The following is an 18345-nucleotide window of genomic DNA, read 5'->3' on the forward strand; positions in this document are numbered from 1 at the left end:
GGAAAGAAATGGTACGGGCATTGACATATTTCCGGCAACGATGGCTCTCCGCAGATTTCGATTGCTTATGAAGTGCTTACGCCTAGATGATATTCGTACAAGGGACGAACGGACACAAGTAGACAAACTTGCAGCAGTTAGAGTCGTATTCGAGGATGTAGTTGAAAATTTTCAAAAATATTATACCATTGGCCAATATGTCACTATCGATGAGATGCTTTTAGGCTTTAGAGGTCGCTGTAGTTTTAGAATGTACCTTCCAAAAAAACCTGCCCGATACGGTCTGAAGGTATTTTCCTTGGTGGATTCTCGCACGTTCTATACTTATCAATTAGAAATATATGCCTTTACACAACCACCAGTCAACGATGTGGTTGAGCGGCTTTGCAAACAAATCTCCAGATCCAACCGGAATGTCACAATGGACAATTGGTTTACATCAATTGAACTCGCACAAAACTTACTGACAAATCATAGTCTAACAATTGTAGGCACCCTACGGAAAAACAAAAGGCATATCCCAACAGAATTTTTAATGAACAATAGACCGCCAAAATCAACTATGTTTGGATTTACCAAAGATATGACAATCTTGTCCTATATACCAAAACCAAAAAAACATGTTGTTCTTTTGTCAACCCTACACCATGATGACCAAATCGATCCGACAACGGGTGACGAAAGTAAACCTGAAGCAATAATCTTCTAGAACTCTACGAAAGGTGGTGTGGACACCGTTGATCAACTTCGAGGTTCCTATACTGTCGCAAGAAATACAAAACGCTGGCCCATGGTCATCTTTTATGTATTGCTTGATGTTGCTGCAATAAATGCATTTGTGATACAGAGAAGTAACACACCGGATCTAAAAACAAGCAAAAGAAGATTTTTTTTTTAAAAACTAGGTCTTCAGTTAATGATGGACAATATAAAAGCAAGAGCTCAATCTCCTCATTTGGCACGAGATATAGGAGAGCTTGCTGCTAAACTCAGTGGTGTTGGACCAGTAGAAGCACCTGCGGAATTGCAAAATAAAAGGGGACGTTGTGCTTTTTGTAGAGATCGTAAAACTGGCTACATGTGTCACTACTGTAAAAAATTTATTTGCTTAGAACATACTGTACCTGTTTGTCGCATATGCATCGATAAAATGACTGAATAAGTTATATACAAGGTGTTCTTTAAACATCTGCCATATTGTAGTATGTAATTTCTTTTATATTTTTAGTTTTAATATTATAATAGCAATTCATTTTTTTTATGTACATATAAGTTGTCTTTAGTAGTAGTTCTAATATATGCAACGCAAACCTGTTGTTACAAAATTAAACATAAAAAATTCTTAGTTTAATTTTTGGGCTTCTCAGACCCAACCCGTTCCTTCGTGTATCAAATTATCACCCGTGCACCGCAGGGTTAAAAACTCTACCTTCCTCTGGAAGCATTTTTTATAAGGTTATTTACGTCAAAGTATACGACTGAACAATAAATTATGTGTTCCAAAGAATATTGAGAAACTTACCTATTTTTCCATTAGGACTGTAAGGATCATAACTTCCAGACGACATAGGTGAAGGGTATCCATTACTAATAACCGTATACGCTTGAGTTGGTGGTCCGGGAGAAGGTGTCAGTGGTGGCGCGGTATTACCACTCATAGTTCCCGGACTAGGCGAACCCAAAAAGTCATCTGTGCGCGCTACCGGTCGTTTATTTACAGGCTGCGCAGCCTGCGCCGCGGTCGCAAACGCGCTGAACGCACCTGCTCCATTACTCGACACTAAGAGCCCATTACTTGAAGTAGCCATTCGGCCATTATTAGCTGCCGATAAGAGGTTTCCTACGGAAATCGTGGCACCGTTAGCAGTAGTGGGAGAATAGAGCTGAGGCTCGGATTTAACGAGCAACACGTCATCGTCTCGGTAGATCATCTCGTGTTTGATGTCCATGCTGCGTACGTAAGTGGGAGGGAAGAGGATGTCTAAGATGGTGGTCATAGAAAGGGGTTAGGGACGCGGCGTAGACGACGGTTGCCGCGACATTCTATCACAATCTGAAACAAAAATAACAAATTAGTATAAAATATACAAATATCTACAATATACATTCTAATAAAACAGTGCGACTTATAAAACACCCCATTAATGGCAATATCATTTCATACATATTATATTCTTAGAGGATTTATTGGAACCAATATCAAAGCAAGTTCAAATGATAACGCTTAATACAGAAAATATGTTGCTATGTGCCTCACAGTTATTCTTTATCTACAAGCGCCTGTAACCCCGAGTACACGGAAAATGTCGAGAATGTTAAAAATGTTTGAGAAGTAAAACCTAGGAAGGAATATCATATTCATATTATCAATCCATCATATTTTTTTATTGACATACCAATTTTTACAAAGTAAGTATTAAGTAATATTTATTTCGGTTAAACTATTGACATGTGGCAAGCACATCCATTAATATGCCGCCCTTAATGTTAGTCTATTAAACTATTATTGGTTCTAGGAAAAACATGAATAGCACTACACTTTTTGTTTGCTCATACTAGATCACTAGCCACTTTACGTTTTAACCTATGTTGCAGTTTCGCAACTGTGTCTAAACATTTGTAATATATTAACAGACTTTTGGTTAGTTTTGATTCTCCCCGTATATTGATACAAGATTTCGTGTACAACAACACAGCTGTTTTAAAAACTAAGCATTACAAGACGAAAAATGCCATCTGCAAAATGACGGGTTAACGTAGAGCGTTCTACCTGAGACACTTTACTTCGGTCTTGTTAGACAGTCGTTCCATGCAGTGGGGGTGGAGGCTGGTCCATTATCACCACTTTGTGGTTACTGTATGTCCTTGAAGACGTCTTTTTCGATAGCGGTTGGTGCTAGCATTTTATTGGCGTAAAATACAATACACCATATTATCTTGTTGCTGCATGGATCAAGTACGTTTACTTGGTGCTAAATTATTACATATTGTGTCGCGATTTTGAACTTTATTTTGAATATTTTACTTTCTTGCTTTTATACATTTTAAACTTTTTTACATTTTACTTGTTACTAATTAATTTCATTATTAATTTAATGTGTATTTTATTATTGATGATACCTTTAAATTGATTTGATAATATTTGTATTACGTTCAATATAATTAATGTATTTTATGTCTGATTGCATTTTGTGTGCCTTTTATCAACAAGGTTTGTTCATTTTACCACGGATTAATTATATTATTTTATGTGCGCATATTTTTTACTCTTTAACGTCTAATATTAATTTATGCGTTATTTCTAATCATACTCAACCATAGCAATCAAATCCTCAAATTCCTTTGTAGTTAATGTGTTTTTAAAACCTATTCATCGACATATGATATTAGTATGTTTGCGTTTATAATAGGTTTGTCTTTTAGTTGTTAAAATAGAGTTTATATATTCTACTCGCTTATTATTTTTCTATGGGAATATACATACCCAATGCGAAAGGAAGAAACCAGCGAGTTTTAGATTGAACATAATATATTCTCTTCCACTTTCTGATGACCCAATTATTATATTGAGGTCATCGTATGTGCAGAACGCAACAACCTATGCACTGTACGCATCTGCATCAAATTCCTTGCTAGATGATTTGGGTGTTCACGCAATCGGTCCTTGTATTTTTTTATTCGATATGATAATTTACCACAGTATATTTAAAATGATCCTTAGTATTTTGGATTGGAACCTTTATATAATATCTTTATTAGAATTTGCCACATTCTATTTGCCTCATAGAATTCTATCACATAAATCCATACTGGCTTCAACACCGCTTTGTATAGGAGTAATTTATTTTGAGTCGTTAACTAGGATTGTTTTCCTATTAGCCAGTATATGTCTCTCACTTTATGACCCAGTTGTTTTCTTTTGGAAAATATGTTTTTTCCGGGTCAGTTTTCTATCCAGGTGAATCCCAAGGTCTGTTTTCTGTGGTATTTGTTTGCGGTTAATACACACAAGTGGACATGTTCCTCTACGGGTTGTGAATGTTACATGTATCGACTTTTGCTCATTTGGTTTAATTCTCCATTTTTTAACCATTTTTCAACTTCATGTATGTTATTTTGCAGGAGTTCTAATGTGATGTGTAGATAGTTGTTAGAGCATAAGATCGCCGTATCATCTGCAAATGTAGCTGTTGTTGTGGCAGGTCGGCAGTGTAGAGTACGTACAGGACAGGACCCAGTACACTTCTCTGTGAGACTTCCGACAGCGAAGTCCCACAATGAATATCAACTTAAATGTGAAAATATGTTTTCACAAATATGTCTGTTCACTTATTATTGTTTGCTATGGACTTTTAACTTTCAATTAACAAAGTACGTTGAAGAAAGAAAAATGTTGAAGTAAGAAAGAGGTAGCATTAACTTTTAAGTAGTTGATTGGAAAAATAATAAAACTATATCCAAATCATGAATAAAGATAAATGGGTCAAAATGAATGGTATTTTTCTTTTGCAGATTCAAATATTTGAAACAGTTAGTATATCCAGATAATTACTGTAACCCGCAAATGGTAAATAATTCTTTGCAAATTAGTCACTTCTGCATTAAAGGTATTAGTATTTTTGAGTTAATTAATGCACTTACAGGGTACTTTTAATACCCCTTTAATAAAATACTACTACCTGTAGACCTTTTTCCAAGGTATTTGAATGTCCTGAATTGTTCCTGAATTTGAATTAATTAGTGGTACATGAGTAATATTTCATACAAGAACTCATTCAACAAGATCCACTATCACACTAGAGCTTGCCTGATTATTGTTTTTCATCCAACTTTGTCACTTTTTAGAAAAAAATGTGTTCTTTAATATCTGCAAAAATTGTATTGAAAATTTTTGTATTTGTATCAACACTGTTTGATTCTAATCATGTAATGTTTAAATAGTTTATATGTATAGTAAATGAAGAAGAAGTTATTATTGGAAAAGAAATTATGAATTATAAAATAATATACACATAATAACCAGTAATTTAATTTAAACAAAATAAAGTTCTATTTGGATTACTTATATCAATATTTTGCAAGGCGTTCAAAACCTTGCGGTATCGAAGAAATAACATAGAGGGATGTATGAAAGCTACTTAATAATCTTTTTTAACATATTATCTTTGTACGGTACTTCATTGTGGATCATCCAATTGATAATGTACTGTTTTGCCAACTTGTGGGACTTTTTTCAATTTTTCTGGTATGATATGGCGCATTAACAAGGATGATAACTAAATTTCGTAGAATGTTGGACAATAAGTGTTCTAAAAACCACTTTTTATAAGTATTTGCATCCATTTTATGATGAATTACTGCCATATTTTTCTCTTCCTTTTTGTCTTCTTGTTTAAATGGTTTTTATACTCAAAGCCAAAATCATGTAAAAGCCTATGTAAAGTTTTACATGTAACATTGGGAAGATTTTCGTAAGTATTGATTGCAGAGATGATCAAATGTAGCATATGTGGAACATTTTGAATACAATAATCGTGTATAACCAACAATTGTGTGCAGGCATCATAAGTTTTCATATTAATGATAGAATCATTAAAAAATGCACGGAATAGTAAAAAAAATATATATAGTACATAAGAGCTCATACTGAACCAAAAACTTGAGACGGAGTAGAATTAACGAGATACTCGAAGAATTTGTCCTACTTAATTTATTTGTTCCTTAAGATATAAAAAATTAAAATCAAAAATATAAAATATGGAATAAGACGAATTCAACTAAATCAGAAAGCGTTTAATTCTGTTTCATTTCTGCACTAGCTGCAACTTAATCGTGGAAACAAAGTATTGATCACCAAAGCTTTAATAGGCAGCAATTTTTAATCTGAACTACGTCGTTCTTAATGACCGGAAATTATGCAGGCCTCGGGAGAATTTTAATGACTGTCTGTTATATTATTAATGAGAAAAACGAGGACAGATTGGAAATCTCTTAAAAGTTTTAAATAAAGAGATAAAAGTAAACTTTTTTTATAAGTGTCTGGAAGTAAACCAAGTAAAATACACTATTAAAATTGAGTGTGAAAATTGAATGTACAAAAAAATTAATAGGAATGTAGTTTTTAAAAGCATGATAATATAGTTTTTTTAATTTAACAACGTTTTCACAAATGTTTGAAAGACAATAAAATGAATAATAAAAAACTTAAACAAAAAAATAATTGTATTTTCCTATCCCTTGCCTCATTTGCCTTACCTATTAAAATAAATTTTCGCTACGTATTATAAAAAGGCTGTGTTTTCTTGTGCATTTCTAGTAAACAATATTTTTAGTAACATTTCATTTCAGTGACCTGGCCGGTTTATAAAAATACTTCAAAACCTTTCAATGAAATAAATCATTGGACAAATATCGTTACAAAAGCGAACAAAATTCGAGGTATTTTACCAATCATTGTTTCATCGAAATAAAAAAATACAAATAGGTATAAACAATTATTGAATTACATATAAATTCATAACATAAAGTAAAGAGTGCACATGTAAAATACCATTGTATACACAAAAAAATTGTATTTCGAAAACGATTTTCGAGCTGGAAGTCTAATATGTCTAAAAATTTGTGCATAATTCACAAACAATTTTGCAGACTAATCACATATATATTATACCTGGCCGTTGCATTCTTGTTCTCAGTCTAGCTCCCCCCCTATATCATGTCTTCTCTCACGTCACTGTTTGAAAACATCCTTTCATCCTTCGCGCCTGTCTTCTCCATCTACGCACTCAAATCTCCCTCAAATCTTCCTCCACATGGTCCAAATAACTGAACTTAGATCGGCCTCTCCTTCTCCTTCCGACCAGCTGCTTTAGCAAAGTTATTATAGTGTGAACCACCCATCTCAGGCGGTTTATCTTAATGGTTTTAATGGACATATGCATCACAAAAAAGTCTATAAAGTTATGTCGTCTTATCCATAGACCCCGTTTGTTAACTCTGCCATATATGGTCCTCAGTACTTTTCTTTAAAATATTCGCAATGTAACTCCCGTCCCGTCGTCATTACGCAACTTTCGGATCAGTTAGTGAGCACTAGACGTATTATCGTTTTATCAAATGGACATTTGGTTGACATATTTCTCACTAAGAAGCCTTCTTCTTCACCTTCTTTAGATCAGGACGTAGGCCTAAATAAAGTAGCAGCGATTAGCCACGCATATTCGCTTTCTTATGTCATGCGACGTATTGTTTTTGCAGTCCACCAATGACCATAAGTAGCAGAATTCTTCCACTGTTTCGATGATTCCATATTGTGTCTCTGTTGATTTCATGATGTTGTTTGATGATCTTGATGACGCCGCACCGGCATATATTTAATTATCTGTATATTAACCACAAGTCCGATGTATTCTGCGGCATTTTCGATTTGTGTGAAAACTATAACTGCTTATCTCGGATTCTTCCAATCATCACGATATCATGAGCATATGCCATTATTTGTAAATTTGAGCATTACTTAGCATTTATTGACAACATTCACTTGGAATGAATACTATCACCAAACCCCAGTCAGTCATCAGTCATTTACCCTAATTCTTTCTCATCCGGGTTTGGCACCGCAATGCGAAGTTCACGGGCTTTCATAGCACGATTTATTTTTTTATTCTATCACTTGCGGTGCCGACCTCTTTTATTTCTTGCAGTGAGTGGCCATGTTATTAAGCGTGTCGGCCAACTTGATTCCTTCATTCTAATTAGATAGCCAAACTATATGACATTGTTTTTTCAACGCATTCAGTAATTGTCTGACTTTTATTAACATTTTAGTTCTTATTTTATCGTTGCGTAGCTCTGGTAAATTCTGTCAAATCGTCGTAAACAATCAATTTAGACTGTTGTCGCATGTCAGTGTCCATACTTAGCACCAATGGCAAGTACTGAATCAATAATTGTTTATCGTCTCTCTTTTTATTTATCTATGCCTTTTTCGTGGCTCTCGTATTTTGGCTTCTTATATCTTTGTCATACATTACCGTCCAAAAGGCTATTAAAATTTTTCCCTTTTTCAAGACATGTATTATCGTCAATAAATTCAAAGTTTTCAACAGAATTCTAAGTGGAAATCATTACAGCATTCAAATCCAATAGATCGATTCGTACGTAATCGATGAGGTAAATGTAACTGCCACTAAAACAATATTCGGAAGAGAAGCAGTTGTTCGTTCACTGGGGGGTTCATCATTTGTCCTCAGGACTTTCGTCTGAAAATTGACTATTTGTTGGTTATTGCACGACTTGTGCAATAACCTTCGAAGTTCTTCGAAGAATGGGACATCAACGAACTCTATTAAATATTATTAAGAGGCGTAAACTAGAATATCTTGGACATATAATCAGAGGACCAAGATATGAGTTCCTTCGGCTAATTCTCAACGGTAAAATCGAAGGAAAGAAATGGATAGGACGGAAGAAACTCTCTTGGTTGAGGAATTTGCGGCAGTGGACAGGTTTGACAGCGGACCAATTGCTACACGTAGCGCAAGACCGAGATCAGTATAAAAATATTATAAGCATGGTAGTCGCCGACGTTCCGTAGGGATATGGCACTCTAAGAAGAAGAAGCACGACTTGGCTAAACACGTGCCCTTCATTTTCTTTGGAATTAACTATTTTTCGAAGTCCCAACAAGTGTGTACCTTAGCATAAAAGTTCAACATTTCTCCAGAACTGCTAGAACGACAGGTTCGGTTTGTTAAATGTCACAATTTTTTTTAAACTTGTGTTAAAACTAAATCACTATTGTCAACTTCTAACAAGCGGATTATTATTTAATTCAAAACTTGTTCTTCAGTTAAAAGAAAAATACTGCCGAAAGATCTTAACAATACTATCAAGACGAAAAATATTAATAGTACCATAAGTGTGATAAATGAACTTGTGTGAACAACTCTTCAGCTATCCAGATTTCAGGACTATTTATTTTGGCAGGATTTCTAAAAAATAAGTTTCTTTTTTTAAAATTTATGTACTTATCAGAATGCCAGACAACCCCAATGTGCTTTTCTTATGAAACGATGGCATGTTCATTGGAAAATACACGATACTACTTCTTCTTAGCATTCCCAGACTAGCCTAGACTCCACATTACTGCTTTTAAGAGCTTGATTAATTGTGAATGTATTGATTCGCATCAGTTCGAATGTCCTCATGTTAATTTCTCTTAAAAGATTGCTTGAACCCTCCCTAGTGAAAGAAACGTTTACATTTCCATCACTACTAAACATTCCTACACCCGACCCTTTTGCAGTTTTAGACTCATCGGTGTACAAGATATAACCCTGCATCCCTGTGGACATATGTCCACTTGCAAAGGTAGTTTATAGTACCTTAGTATATAGTACCTGGGTATCATATGGTCAGAAGTCATCATCCGTTCGGTATCGCTGATTTTATTTATGATGTTGCTGTCTTGATCTCACTATTATGTTGCTCAGTCTTTCTAGCAGTCTATAATGTCCCAGTCTCGCCTACCCCTTATAACGATTGGCAAAGGAGGCTGATCCAGTAGAATCTCCATAGCAGCTGTTGGTGTGCGAACAGTGCAAAAGTAGAAGAAGAACTAACTGACCCTATTAAAGCTGGCAATGGGATAAGACACGGAGATTTCTTGAATCATTGTTCAACCTGATTATGAATGAAATAATAAAAAAGTAATTAAAAAAAGGATGGGAGCAAAAGAACTTGTAATATTCTGCTATGCAAAGGACGCAATAGTACTATGTCAAAGAAAAGACCATTTACAACACAAATTTAATATAACCGCCAGAAAACTTAACATGTTAATTTCCCCAAAAAAAAAACAAAATGCCTGGTTATAACAGCAAATTTACTAAGATGTAAATTGGAGCTGGAAGGTTAGATACAGAACAAGTGATGGAGTTTAAATAATTAGGCATCGCATTATCGAGCTATGGAAAGCTCGAAACAGAAGTGAAAGATCAAGTGAATAGAGTAATCAGAGCCGCAGGTTGCCTGAATGAAACAATATTAAGAAATAAATATATCAGGAAAGAAATTAAAGGCAGAATTTACAAAATAGTCATCAAAACAATAATGACATCCGCGGCAGAAACACGACCTGACACAGAGAAGACAAAAAGGATGTTAGAAACAGCAGAGATTGAAACTTGATTGACGCTATGGGACAGAGCTAGAAGTGTAGATATACATAAGGACTAAGTAAGAAATGGAAGAGTAGAATGGAACGATCATATAAGCCGAATGGCAACAAATAGAGTAGTAAAGAGGGCAAGAGATGGTTTCCACTAGGAAGACGATTAGTAGGAATAACACGAAAACAGACAGTAATGTCTGCATAAAAAGAAGAATTTTTCTTTTTGAAATTTTGCTAATGGGTCGGAAGGTAAAATGTCCTGAGAGAACACAGAAGAACTATTCAATTAAAATTATTCGGTATTTCTATTATACCGAATTTAGAATTAAATTTAAAATCATCCCAAAATAAATTTGATTTATTTTTCTGGTTTGATGAAAAATGTTTAAAAGAAACTCTTGAGGTCAATCAAACATAAACATACAAACGAATCGATTTTTCTACCTGGTGAATCAATCCCTAACCCATACCTCATAGACGAACCAACCGCTTCTGATCCCGTGTTGATCCCTTTGGGGCGGTGGGACACTACCACCGCCGTGTCAGTCTAGACGATACTCGGGGCGGTGCACTCTCTCACAAGCACATCGGGAGCGGCAACGGCAGCGGCTGCCGCACCACCGGGACAAGGACGAAGGTCGTGGAACTGGGAAAGTGAAAACCCCCGACGCATAAAAAGCTACCTCTGCCGTTCCCCCTTTCACTCATTGCTCTTGCTTTCTCTCTTCATTCGTATGCCGCCCCCGGCAAACGACGGTTCAGCCGCTCCCGAAATACTCAACGACGTATATATAGATGTAGATTAGGCAGTGATGGAATGGCTCAAAAAGTACAAGAAAAAAAAAACAATATTCCCATTCATCACTTACTCTGATTCTCCGCTTTCGACAATGTCTATTTTTATAGCAGAAACCGAAGGAAAATATAATAAAATTAATGAGCTATTGTTGATCAAAAATTATTCACTGTGTGTAACAAAACTTTGACTTTACATATTTTTATATTTCTCGTCTATACATAATCTGGTAATATTTGACATTTTATTTCTTATACGTATCATATCATAGCTCTTATTTCTAATAATAATATTCTGGGAAACTTTAATACTCAGTCATCCTCAATGTTCAGTTCTTGGTAAGTATTAAGATGTAAATGTTGCTGCGATATTCTTTATTTCCTCTGTAAACATTTTGGTGATTAGAATTTAGCCTTACCATAGCTTTTATCTGCATCTTAAAGATATTAAAAATCTGGCTTTATCATTTGTGCAAATAATATATGAACAAGAATATCAAGAGAGTATAATTTGCCATTTTTTTTATACGTATTCAGATCAGACAGCTTGCAGATCAGCCGAGATAAGCACTATTTACGTTCGTATATCAGTGGTTAATACACACTCTTTTAGTCAGTATGCAAGTAATGTATTGTAAAGAAACCAAACAGAAGCAAATCTAATAGTATAGCATTCTATGTACTTTTCTTCAAAAGCTACGAGATAGCCTGGTGTTTTCGGTGAAATATTAAATAATACTCATCATATAAAAATAATTTGCAACTTAAAATATTATGTTTATATGGGATTAAGCCACAATTAACTGTAATGAAAATTACATTTTATAATTTTGATTTGACGTTTTATAAGACGTTTATACAGAAAACACATTTCCAACCCGGGTAAACAGTGAATTTGCCTAACCTATACAGTGATACCATTTTTCTCAAGTCGATTACGTGGGAGAAACCGCAAGACCACTAAGTGTCAGGATAAACGAGCATGAAACATACATCAAGAACAGAGACTTCGAGAAATCCCAGATATGCCTTTGACAATAAACACAGCCCAATGTTTGTGTTTGTCACACAAGATGCATCAATAATCATGAAAAAAAATAGACATGAAAAAAAAGAAGTCAAAGAAGCTCATCCTAGTTAACGAAGAAAATGTGTAGCAAACCCATCAGCAGAATGTAGCAGGCGGGCGAAAAACATCACCTACAATCTTATGAACAAAACATATGCAACACACAATGGGTTTTATTACTGGTTTACCTTCCAGTAGAAGACGTTGCTTTCCAATTCCTATTGTCATGTTCAAATTATTGACAAATACTTCGAAGTCTATTTTTTGTATTAGTCTTATAAGTTTATCATCAGTATTTAAAATATTTCAACCCGTTTAGACCAGGAAACTAATGATTTACCCATGACACTCGTTGATACAGGTATCTAGCAACTGCTCATGATAAATTTGGTAATAACAATACGTAACAGACAAAATGTGCAAAATATTAAACATTATTTTTACTTATAAACAATACAATAAATAAACAATGTAAGATCGCTATTTGATTTTAAAAACTAAAGGTGAGGACCGGTAAATTATATGGAAAAGTGACATACTTTTATTGAAAAATCATTGAAAATTCTTTAAAATGAGAATTCATAAAGTTATTTTTATTAATTTTTTGCTTAATTATTGCAAAGATGTTATTAACATTATTAACTTTTCTAAAAATACACAAAAACTTTGAGAATAAGGACAATATCACAGATATTCAGCTTTAAAAATATTAAGAAGTTTCACTTAAATTGCAAAATTAAAAACATTTCATCAAATATATTAAAATACAATTCCCGTCCTTTAGAGTCATTTTTTGATACTTCTTTTTAAAGGATTAAACATTAATTCGTTAATTCCAGGATTTAGTGGAATTCTATATTATATTTTTGATAGAAGTCTGTAGCCCTTTCTACTGCATTTAAATAATGTTAATGCTAAAATCTTCTCGTCAACTTACAACTTTCTGCCCTTAGATTTCTGGTTTTGGGTACGTATTTGGGATAGAATAAATTTATACGTTAGGGGTTTATCCCAAAAAGCTTTTATCTACAACGTTACTCGTATGATATGTAAACTATTGGGTCTAAATGGCTGCTGAAAGCACCAAATTGAAGAAAAAGGCTATGTTATCAAATTAACGTTAAAAAAAAATTATACTAAATATTGTAAAATAGGTTTGCCAAAGTACTGTGATGTTTACATTATAAACAATTAAAATAACTTAGGCGCAATAACGTGTAGGAAGTTAATTTTTTTCTTTGCCATGTTGGCACTTTTACACGAATTAAAAAAACATAATGCCCTACGACCCTTAAAATTAGCTCTTTTATTTCAAAAATTCACCAGGGCTTTGTTTATAAACAATAAGCAATTTAAAAAGAACTATTTGAAAGATTAAGAGTTCAAGACAATCATTTAAAAATAAGCCGGCGTTAATGCGCGAAAGACAAAGGGTTCAAAACCAAAGCGACTTTACTAGTACAAAAACTGAATTCATAAATTGAAATTGAAAAGTCGCAATATCACCGGTTCTAATCAACGAAAATTTATGTTTTTTTTTTAATTTGGGGTACCTTGTGGTAGAGATCATAAAAATGCATTTGTTTAATTGCTTAATTGTTTATTTGACCGAGTAATTTGTTTAAACAATTTAAAATAAATATTTATTTTGTAAAATTTTACTTTACACTTATTATTAGTAGTGGAAAAGTTTATAAAACAGTAAGCAACTTAAATATCTATGTATTAAAATTGTAAGTAATATATTTTTTTACAATGCATTTAGAAAAACTTAATTTTTCATTTGAAAATCAAATCTATATAATGTGTTAATTTTTCTTGAATTTTTCTTATTATTTTTATGATTAATTTTTTTTAATATTACAAATATATTTTACACAAATTAATTGTTATAAACTTAGCATAATTATAAATAACAAATATGGAAGTAATCTGTATATAAATTAACATATTACAATTTAAATACGATCTTTATTTATAATTATACAAATTTTATAACAATTAACTTGTTTATATATATATTTATAATTTTTTTCAATCAAGAAAAGTAATAAGTACAAAAATTAACTTTTTTGTAAAATTTATTTTTAAACGATAAATATTTAAGTTACCCATCATTTCATAATTTTTTCTACTAATGAGAAAATTTTGCAAAATAAATATTTCTTTTAAATTCTTTAAACAAATGACTCGGTTGAATAAACAATTCACAAATTAACTAATTGAATTTTTATAATGTATGCAACGAGGTACCACAAATTTAAAAACAAAACATAAATTTGCTTTGATTAGAACCGGAGATATGGCGACTTTTATAAATTTGAATTGATGAATTCAGTTTTTGAAATAGTAAAATCGAGAAATAAAAAAGGGCCTCGGATTATAAGGGTCGTAGGACATTGTATTATTTTTTAAATTTGTGTAAAAATGGCAATATGTTGAAACAAAAAAAATGACCTTGTTATATGTTGCTGATGCGAATTATTTTAAATGTTTATAAGTTTAAAATTACAGTACTTTTGTAAACCTATTTTACAATATTTTACATAAACTTTTTAATCGTTAAACAATGTAATTTGATAAAATAAGCCTTTCTTATAGTTTATAATATATAATAACGTTGTAGATAAAAGCTTTCTGGGATAAACAATTTCAATTTTGCAATAACTGGTAAGTGAAACATCTTGAAATTGTTATAGCTGAATACATACACTCGCGATCATAAAATCCGGGTCACCTTGAAAATTTTAAGTTTCTTGAATATTTTTGCATCTGGTGCAGTAATAACCTTTTTTTTAGGCTAATGTATTTTTTATTTGTCATCAATGTTTGTTTTGAAAGAAAAAAAAACGGTTTTTTTTCTTGTTTTTATTGAAAAAGCAGAAAACAAACCAAATTGTTGAAACAGACATACGAAAGAAAAAATGAAAAATACAGAACATGGTAAAACATCAGTGGAATTTCAATGACTAATATCGTGTATTGCCTCCCCTTGCTCTAATAACCTCTTGCAGACGACGGGGCATATTCTTAATTTTTCTCCGGATTACATGTTGTAGTCTGTTACTCCACTCTCTCACTAGCAGATCCTTAAGCTCCTGTGCGTTGTTAGGAGGAAGTGTATGGGTTTGAATACGTTTTTTCAAATCGTCCCAGAGATGTTTGATGGGATTCAGGTCCGGAGACCTAGCTGGCCAGGGTAACCTCGTAATTCTAACCTCGTCCAAGTATTGCATACTGATCCTTGCAACGTGCGGTCGCGCATTTCCTGCATAAAAACGGCGTCTTCTCCAAGCCCTGCCATGGTGGGCATAACATGTTCTTCCAGAATCTCCGTAGTGTACCTTCGTGCAGTTAAGGACCCATTTTCGATGAAGGGTAATTCTGTGCGGAAGTCAAAAGATACACCTCCCCAAGCCATGACCGAGCCTACACCAAATGGCATTCTTGGAGCAATGCAAGCTTGTGAAAATCGTTCACCGGTTCTCCTCCAAACTCTTACACGTCCATTAGATCCAGTTAGGCAGAAACGGGATTCATCTGAGAATTACACTTTGCTCCAATCATTAATTCCCCAATGTGCGTATTGTCGAGCAAAAGCTAGTCGTGCAACTCGATGCGCCCTTCCAAGTGGCGGTCCTGTAGCGTGAACTTAAGTATATGCATATTAACCTACAATAACAAAGTTAATAATAAAATATACGTCTGTACTGGAATATTTTAAAGTTTTCCACTTTAAAATGTATATATCTATGACTGAACAATCATTAATAGTGAGGAAGATAAAATTACACTATTAGATGAATTTTCTATTTCCAAGTAACGTAAAACATAATAATCTGTTTGTACTTTGAAAACGATTTCTGACCGAATACACCAGTGGACAAACAGTGGAATATGAAAGAAATAGGAGAATATTGCAAATAAGACTTGGAGATAACTTAAACGAGATACATCGGATACAATCGGATTGTCGGTGGATTAAATAAACGAAAAAATAAAAGAGAATCCCTATATCGGATGCCTAAAGTTGACATAGGCAGACTTCCCAACTTTCCATTTCCCAGCAATACTTCCCAAGCATATGTTTTTATAAATTTTTATAAACTTTTTTATTTTTTTTATTTAAAGAAACAAAGTCGCATCCACCCAAAGGTTATTAGCGACACTCCTGTAACATTTGTAATAATATTAAATTAACGTTTGTAACAGTCAATCATTGTAACAATTATGTAATTACAATTTGTGAACAATTGAACATTTGTAACAATTAATTAAGTTAAATTTTGTGTAACATATTTATACATTTTAAGTAACCTAATAAATTGTCCGGAACTAAACTTTTGTTGAGTAGTGCTTTCAGGTTATTTGGCAAATTGTAAGACTGTCTTTGATTTACATATTTAGGACAGTCTATCAAGAAGTGCTTTATACTGTCTACTGTATTGCATGCTTCGCATTTTGGTGGTTCACTATTTGAGAAGAGATAGGCATGAGTATACCTACAGTGTCCAAGTCGTAGACGTGTAATAATAGTTTGGCATCTTCTACTTCTGGCTGTGCACTTCCATGAAAAAATATCACTTTTGATGGTTCTGAGTTTCGAACTAGAGTCACTCCACTCCCGATTCCACGCACTTAACACCTTATTTTTGAAATAAACTTTTAGATCGCCTGCGATACTCCGACACTCTGTTTCTGATACGTCACTGGTGATAGCGTTACGCGCACTAATATCTGCTTCTTCATTCCCTTCTATGCCTATATGAGATGGTATCCATAGGAAGTGGACTCTTCTGAAATTTTCTTGAGCTTTCATTAATTCGGCCCTGATAATTTTCTCAATGGGGTGTTTAGGGTATACATTTTGCATAGCTTTGACTGCGCTGAGAGAGTCAGAAAGGACTAGACAACAAGGGATGTTTTTAATATTTACTTGCTTGATGGCTTTGAGCAAACCAAATAGTTCTGCAGTATAGATGCTTGAATTTAGAGGAAGTTTAAATTGAAAAGTGTCATTTGGGGTTACCACTGCTACTCCAACGCCAAGTTCCCCTTTGGATGCATCTGTATAAATTTTAATCCACTCATTGTATTGTTGATCTAGGATTGAATTTAGTTTAACTTTAAAAATAATAGGACTAGTTTCATGTTTATTATATATGCTTAACGCTGTAATGACTTTGGGCTGTTCAATAGTCCAAGGTAGATAGTTATTGGTATTCGTTTGAAATACTGTTGGGAATTGAATGTTCAGTCTGGAGCTATATAATCGGATTCTCTCGTAATAAGGTTTGGGAGCACGGGGCTTATTATTGTAATAATTAATATATTTGTTACTAAAAGTATTACAGTAGAGGGCTTTTTTATTTTTGATTTTACTGATAATTGAGGTTTTCTTAACCTAATAATTTCCTGACGCAAATCTCGTGGACGTGCTATAAAGTAGTGTAAAAGTAGTACCTTTTATTAAATTCATTAAACACTAATGAGTTATAAGGTAATTATTAATTATATTTGAGAATTAAACATTGCTATCTCCAAGATAAATCGAGCACATGGAGTGCCCTAACATTGAGCAAATTTCTACAGTCCGGTCCTCCATTTAGATGCATATTCCCGGGGTATGCAGGGACGACTACAGGAGAGCACGGGGCGTTTTTTGGCAGAGCGAGCAGTCGACGGGATCAATAGAGCCAGACACAACATAACATTATATATACATCGGATATCTCTTCTGCAATAGTTCAGATCGAGAAAAGAAAAACTGGAGAACTGATTAAGAAACGTAAAAAACGCGACGGGATCAGACGGCACCGCGTGTTATATTGACGCACTAACGTAACCATTTATATGTTTGTCACAGTATTTGTTATTTTTGTATATATTTGCATCGCTCTGGTTTTACAACTAGCCCAGTCTGGTTATGCAAAAATCATCGATTTCACGGCAAAATTTTTCGCAGATATCTGAATTTAAGACATAGGTGGAGGTTACTAGATGACGAATAGATGAAAAGGTACTCATTTTTACCTTGCGTTTTTTTTTAAACAATAATTTATGGTCAAAATTTGATTTTTTATCTATAAGTTTTTTTCTCTTATATTTTAAATAAACCATATTTATATCATTTTTTTATATCAAGAATATCTTTATTTTTCCGTTTTTTCAATTAAAATTGATATATAATTTACGGAGATATTTGCAAAAAAGCAGTTTTTCTTGCACTAATTTATAAATTACTGCGATCAATTGGAATGTAGAAACTATAGGGGAATAACCCTCCTTAATACAGCATACAAAATAT

The 18345-nt window shown here is 33.4% G+C and overlaps 1 protein-coding gene across 2 annotated transcripts in view; it reads right to left on the bottom strand.

Moving 5' to 3' along the window:
- EcR (Ecdysone receptor) overlaps positions 1 to 18345 on the bottom strand; it is a 995783-nt gene that overhangs the window by 312564 nt on the left and 664874 nt on the right. For both annotated transcript variants that reach the window (XM_072523096.1, XM_072523095.1), the window contains exon 5: positions 1523 to 2053. In XM_072523096.1, the coding sequence (XP_072379197.1) occupies positions 1523 to 1997 (475 nt within the window). In that variant the 5' untranslated portion in view covers positions 1998 to 2053. The remainder of the gene's footprint in view (positions 1 to 1522; positions 2054 to 18345) is intronic.

This window comes from Diabrotica undecimpunctata, chromosome 2 (genome assembly GCF_040954645.1).
Source record: "Diabrotica undecimpunctata isolate CICGRU chromosome 2, icDiaUnde3, whole genome shotgun sequence".
NCBI classification, from domain to species: Eukaryota; Metazoa; Arthropoda; class Insecta; order Coleoptera; family Chrysomelidae; genus Diabrotica; species Diabrotica undecimpunctata.